The 6,712-nt window shown below is 39.0% G+C and overlaps 1 protein-coding gene across 4 annotated transcripts; it reads right to left on the bottom strand.

Annotated features, from left to right (window-relative positions):
* Positions 1-575: 575 nt before the first annotated feature.
* On the bottom strand, positions 576-5,729 carry LOC103701010. Of its 4 annotated transcripts, none has more exons than XM_039124380.1 (5): positions 5,363-5,729; positions 5,195-5,277; positions 4,382-5,096; positions 1,143-1,308; positions 576-826 (listed from the first exon to the last, which is right to left on the bottom strand). In XM_039124380.1, the coding sequence occupies exons 3-5, from the start codon at positions 4,935-4,937 to the stop codon at positions 766-768; spliced, it is 783 nt and encodes a 260-aa protein (XP_038980308.1). In that variant the 5' UTR covers positions 4,938-5,096; positions 5,195-5,277; positions 5,363-5,729; the 3' UTR covers positions 576-765. The 4 variants fall into 4 exon arrangements, with proteins under 4 accessions (XP_038980308.1, XP_008781159.2, XP_008781158.2 ...); XM_008782937.4 differs by having other exon boundaries at positions 5,399-5,729; XM_008782936.4 differs by lacking the exon at positions 5,195-5,277 and having other exon boundaries at positions 5,399-5,726.
* Positions 5,730-6,712: the final 983 nt, after the last annotated feature.

Here is a 6,712-nt window from a genome sequence, read left to right as displayed (position 1 = left end):
CGAATGACTCATGAGCCTAAATGGTGTTTGCTGAAATATGGAACATTTCTACTCATAGAAGCGATGGCTAGTCTCTTCGAGTCTTTAACCTGGATGGACATTGGAGGCAAGAAAAAGTGTTAGGTGATTCACTGTTGATCAATGTGAGGCCAACCGTACCAATCTATTCAACTACTGATCCCTGTAATAGTTGCTGAACTGCTCCAGAGAAATGCGGAAAGAAATGCAGTGTCAAAAGGCATCAGAGACCAGGTGGTGAGCCCTAGAAGAATTATGTCATCATCTTATATAACACTATCCTCAAAGACGCCATCCTCTTGCACCTGCTGCTACGTTTTATCCGTTCTCAAGTCTGTCCATCTTATAGCAGGCTGCCTGGTATTAAGAACCTTGAATGCTGTACCCAAAAAAGAGGGAACCTTGAATGAAGATTGCACGAGTAACCAACTCCACATTTTATACACTAGTAAGATATTTATCTATCGGAAATTGGTCTGTCAACAAAAGCACGTATATGAATGCCAGAGTATGAGGTCAGAGAAGGAAAAGTCGCATATATGTGCCAAGGAGAACAGAGGCCGAGAAAGATCAGTAAATTCTTAGCAAAAAGCTTACTGTCGCGTATATGCAATGTCTCAAAGGCACAGTCTTCATATGTACATAGGATTATGTGGAAATATGTTACAATCACTGATCCCTGCAATGGGATGATAATGCTGGAAACACATTCTTTTAGCATCGCTTCTAGAGGATTTAAGATGCTGCTCAACCTGCCCCTCTGATTGTTTTCACATGATCGTCCACCCCCGATACTGGTTCTGCATTGCTGCAAAAAGAACACAATATTACCAACAAAATCCAAACTTACCAATAGACACAAGGCCAAATACCAATCGCAAGTTCCAACTATTTATGGGTTTGGATATCCGTTGACAGATGTCATGGTTGCCTTGAGGATTAATAAAAACCAATTCAAGGCAATTATGATCACCAAAAAAAAAGGATGCATTTTCCCATCCAGTGGTGTTATGATGTTCAAGTTACAAAAAAATAATTGACTTTTGAACCATCCCTGACTAGTTAATATATTCAAATTAGATGAAAAAGAAAGTTAAATCTTAAAATCATGCTAGAGAGCATACTTCGGAGATGCTGAACTAGAATTATGCGGGCCAATTGCTGAACCATTACTGTAAAACTGAACTGAGATTAATCCGGTCCTCGTTCCTACTGAAGATTCAGGTGAGCCAAGAACACTCAAAGTAGAACTGCCTCTTGAAAAAAGTCCTGATAAGAATAGCCCCGGGGCTATTAAAAAATGAGAAATTTAACCATTCAAATATGGGCATTCAGAAAATAAAACTGCCTAGTGGCTTGCATCATCAACTTTATATGCTAGCTTTGATGACACATGATTGCACACTTCTAAAATCAGCATTTGAGCTAACAGCATTTATACTAAAGTTTATGTTATATAAAAACGCAATAAACATTTCAGCAGAGATTTTCTAATGGATTTTTTTCAACAAGCAGCTTACTACTTATGATTGCCAGCCAATTTATGCTCATCCATTATCTTATACCACAAATTTGTAGACAACACAGTTACAGTTCTTTGAGAGTTTTCCAGAATCAGTTTGCACGTGAAGATGATGTCATAACATAATTTTGAAAAATGAAAAGTGAGATATCTTAGACTTTTTGATTGTCATTATAATGTGACTAAAGTGGAAGATGATGTACATAATCCAGAGTTAAAACTAACACAAAATTATTGCCTAGAAACTCATTAAAAACAAACATTAGTTAACGAAACTAATGAATTGGAACACAGTAAAGGTACCAAACTTTATAGGAATGCAGTAAAGGTACCAAAATTTCTGCAGTAATTAAATTAAACCTTCTGACACCTTTAATTTACCAGGGATCAGGAAAATCTGCATTTTTCTCCAGTCAAATACATAGCACACCTTTTCTTTCCAAAACCCACTTTCAATCCTTTAACCTTGATACTACATGTGAACTGAAATCCCTGACTAAATCCTAGTTAAGAAACCTAAAAGAGCAGAAACAAACATATATATGAGCACTTCCCATCATGGATGCCCAGGTGCTTAAGGGTTTGGTGTCAAGGCACATCCCCCTAACACCTGCCTCTGCTTGGATTTTTAAGAAGCTGCTTCTGCAACTGACCGTGACTGCCTTAGTACCACCTAGTGTCTAAGCAGCTGCCCAAAATTCTTTGTAGAATAATAAAGGAATATGCATTCTTTTGGCATCTTATTGTCTTCTGAACTTGTGGATGTGAAACTAAACTGAGGTTAAGCCGTGCTTAATGTGAAACTTTTTTTATTAGTCACTAGGCATACTCATAAAAATACAGCCCAAGCTATGTCATCTTGGTACTGAGCCCCGTACTGATGCCGCCCTATTACTGTCGATACGCCTGGTACGAAGGCTAGTTTGGCATATCAAATATTGGTACCGTTTACCGATACCAAATTAGTATAGCACGGTCCGCTCCATACCGTCCGGTTCGGTGTGGTATGGCATATCATGATACAACCCACTATCATTTATGTTAGATTTAATGAATAACAAGTTGTAATTTTAAGTGACTACAAGGTAATCAAGAGGCTCAATTCGCAAGACCATCCAAGTGCTTAAATGTCCTTGGCATAACAGGAGAAGAAGCTGCAAGTGCATAGATGCACGATAATCATGGTTTGCTTCCGATAGTACCATCTAAAAATCGCAGATCAGGACAAAGAAATAGATACATCAGTAAAAGAAATGTAAGAAGTTTTTCTCGTAAAGTTTGAATGCACAAACAAAAACAAGGACCAAATTGACATCCTAAATTTCATTACTGTTCTATGACATTTAATTATATTTCTCTTCATTTCTGAGAAAAATTACACTGCCACTCATCCACACACTTATTCAAGTGGAAGGAGGGTTTCAGCTTCATCAAATACATCCCTTTCGTTTGATTGTTTTACCACTTAACCCAATAGATTAACCCATTAAATACACTCCTCCAAGTCAGAAAGTCTTGTTGAAAAAAATATATCCAGTAAAGTGTGTGCGAATATCATCCAACAAAAGTCTAAGAGAGCTAAACATCAACATTGAAAAGATGAACATGACAGCCTATAAGGGGAAAAATTGAAGACAAGAATAGTGAGGAATGGATAAAAAACATTTCATGTGTCTATTTTAATGCACATTAGCATTCATCACATCTACTCTGAAGATGACATGTCATGTTCCATTAAAGGCAATGAATCCAAAATTGGGGTTAAAAAACAGGTTGAAAACCAAAGAAATGATGCTTATCACCCAAAAAAAAGTCCAGTTAGAACATAGTAAAGTTAGATAACTAAAATTAGGAAAGTCCTGTGAGACAGAGAAGTTTAATGACAAAAAGGAAGAGTTACTTTAGAAGCCAGTAAATAATTAGTAAATGCAGAAATTATATAAACATTTATGAAGTCTTTAAAGAAGCCAAATGATTATGTAACAATAAAAGAAGCCAAATGATTAAAAGGAAACAGTACTCTAATGCCAATGACTAGATAATACACATAGGAAATTAAACCATGAAAAGACTAATGATAACTTTATGAAGAAGCATAACAATGAAAAGGGAAGATCTACTTTAAAAACTCCAGATCTTTATAAGAACTATATGCTAACTTCTGAAATATGCTTATCATTGTGAACTATGAAAAGTATCATTGTGATGGTTATGCACATGCTAGGCAGAACAAACTTACAAGGACAAAACTGTGTAGAAGACCTAATGTGGATTACCTATCCATGCAGACATTAGATCACTTAAAGCATGTTTTATGAATGCAGTCATAGTCTTGAAATACAGCATCATCACAAATCATAAGACAAACATATTGCAGATGTAATGCTTCTTTCCATTATCGCAGTTGGAGATACTATTAGTTTACACAAGCCCTTTTTTTCTTTACTCATAAACATTTGAAGAAATAGTTGTTATACGAAGCAGAGAGCAGTAAAAAAGCTACAAAAGCATTCGACTGTTCAAATTAATTTATGCCTCTAGGTGCAACAGTGTAACAACCATTTGGAAAATAAACAATGCAAACAAAGGTTACAAGTAAGACCGAGGATATTGTAAAAAACAAACAAGTAACTCAAGAAAATTCTTTTCTTGGCACAATATCGGATTGGTGCAAGAATGTTTGCACATACATAAATTTGTTGTGTAATATATATTGTTTATAACTTGCCTAACTAATATTGCAAAATTGCAAGTAATGACAGTAGTCCAAGCCAAACCACAATAGCAAAAAGCAATGATCAAAATTATGCAGAGGCAACCATAATTTGGTGTGCTGCTAACCTTGCCAAATTATCACGAGGCAGAAGAGAATAGTGATAATCAAGGCACCCGAGTTGATGCTGGAAGATGTTGATTTGGCATTCTTCATCTTCTTCAATCCTTTCATCTGTTCAATCCTTGCCTTTCTCAACGTAGCAAGCTCAGATATCTCACTGATCAGCTTCCTATCAGCCGCGTCTAACGCTGGCAAGTTAGGAGGCCGGGGTGGTTTTGGGGGCTTTTTACAGTTCTTCTTCTTAGGCTTCTCTGCTCCTGTCTTCTTCCCCAAAAGACCCACCTTTTTCTCACCTCCAAACCTCTTGTCCGCAAAAGTTCCTCCATTAGCAAGAGGACCTTCGGCTTTATTATTTCCCGAATGCACGGATTCCTCGCCCTTAATAGATCCATCAACGCTAACAAAACCGCTCCATACTCTATTCAGCACTTTTTTAGCCTGTCCGACGCTCGAGCCAACATCTCTGGATGCTTCCTGTCCATTTATTACAGATTTTGTGCCGCTTTCCAGGTCGATCAGAACATCTCTTTCTCTTGAACTCTTTGTATCCATAACAACCATTGTGTCAACCTCCCAATTAACAAAAAAAAAAAAAGGAAAGCTTTTTCACCAACGATTCAGGTCACTTTCGGAGATTCCATAACCGGAATCTCCATCCCTCATTGTAATCAGCACGAGACAGACAGAGTACACCTCCAAGACTTGACAAAACCTATCTTCCTGCATTCGAATAAAGGGAAATCAAATCTCTATTAAGAAAAATCCAGTCTTTTTTCATCAGAAAAAAAAAGAGAGAGAGAAAGAAACAGAGCCAAGACCTTCCAAAGATAAAACAACCATCTCATCCTCTGGGTACGATAGCCCGCCAATCCCCAGAAAACCAAACGCTTTTTCTCAAACCCTAAGAAATAGCTCGGCTTATACCTCAAATCCCGAACCCAAACAAATAAAGGAAAACCCTAGAATCAACGGGAAAAAAAAAAAACCTTCATCAACTGAAGAGGATCGCCCACGGCGCTTACCGTCAAGCCGAAAGATCAAGACCTTTGATCCGATCCAGACAATGGCACCAGTACCTCGACCCCAACCGCAATAGAATCCAAGAACCCCACAAAGAGAGAGAGAGGAGACAAATATGCGGAGGTTCTCCGACGAGAATTCCAGAGTTGGCAAAGCTACAGCCTCGGCATTGGGAGTAGCGGAATTGGGTTAGAAGACGAACAGAAAAGAACCAAAAAAAGCCAAAAAGAATTGAGTTATTGAGAGAAGGCGATGCGTTTAGGAGGGGAGGTGAGGAGGATGTTAAAAAAAGGTAATCAGTTGATCCGCCACCCTCGGCTCACCTAACCTGAACCACCAGTCAACTGAAGCCCCATTCCCACCGTCTAACTTAGACGGAGTTATATAGTCCACAGTTTAGAGTAACGGAATGACGTACCAGCAACGGCTGACTCCGTTTATGTTCGACGGTGCCCGACGCTTGCTGCTGGAATATACCACGTACTTTTGTTTTTCTTCTCTGCTTGGGAATTTTACGGAATTGAGACGGACTGACGGAGAGATTGAAGGGAGGAAATGATTAAAAAGAAAGGAAGTGGTCCACAGGTCTAGAGACATCTATGGGACGAAAGAAGCCCATTACCAACCTTGGTTCATGGAGAAGATAAGCCGGATTAAGGACTAAGTCTGCTGGTTTCTCTGCATATTATATTTAAACATGTTATTTTAGTGGCCACACAATATGCTGGTTAGTATAGCAATACACTCGTCTTCAATCGTGCAAAGATGGTCTTGGTGTGCATCGGGACAGACCATAGCTCACCAGATCGAGGAGCCGTCCAACCAAAGCTCGCTATAAAGCCAGTGCAACACTAGTCAAGGACAGACATCTAGCACAACTAGATGTACACGGCCAAGTTTGAATTTCAAAAGCTTAAGCAATCTCCAAACTCATGCCAACCTAATAGATAGAGTGCGATCTGCGTGCGAAACGCCTAAGCCCGATATTCGGAATGTGTGAAGGCCAGGTGATCCACATGCCCGAATTCTATGGCAACAGACTTCGTCTATACAACCAACTCTCTAAAGACCTTGCAAGTAAGTGCTCGGTTGCTCTGACAGATTACTAAGAACCTTTTTTTGTTCTCTAAGTATCGTCCTCGCTCAGGCATCGGAGAGTCTCCCGTCGGATACACCCTGGCACAGAGGACTTTTTTTATTTGTGCTATTTCAAATTGAAGTACGATCGTAAACTAGCATTCCAACAACTACTGCCCGTGTTAGGTCTCAACCCAGTCCAATTTAAGCAGCTGATCGCCGAGCTCTCCAACACCCAC

This window comes from Phoenix dactylifera, chromosome 3, assembly GCF_009389715.1.
Source record: "Phoenix dactylifera cultivar Barhee BC4 chromosome 3, palm_55x_up_171113_PBpolish2nd_filt_p, whole genome shotgun sequence".
Taxonomy (NCBI): Eukaryota; Viridiplantae; Streptophyta; class Magnoliopsida; order Arecales; family Arecaceae; genus Phoenix; species Phoenix dactylifera.
The sequence above is the reverse complement of the archived record's forward strand: the minus strand, read 5'-3'. Positions and strand labels throughout refer to the sequence as shown.

Coding starts and splice junctions, on each gene's coding strand:
- LOC103701010 (XM_039124380.1), bottom strand. CDS start 4,937: ATGGTTGTTATGGATACAAAGAGTTCAAGAGAAAGAGATGTTCTGATC. Junction 1,309..4,381: donor CCTCGTGATAATTTGGCAAG/GTTAGCAGCACA, acceptor ATTTTTTAATAG/CCCCGGGGCTATTCTTATCA. Junction 827..1,142: donor TCTAGTTCAGCATCTCCGAA/GTATGCTCTCTA, acceptor TTCTTTTTGCAG/CAATGCAGAACCAGTATCGG.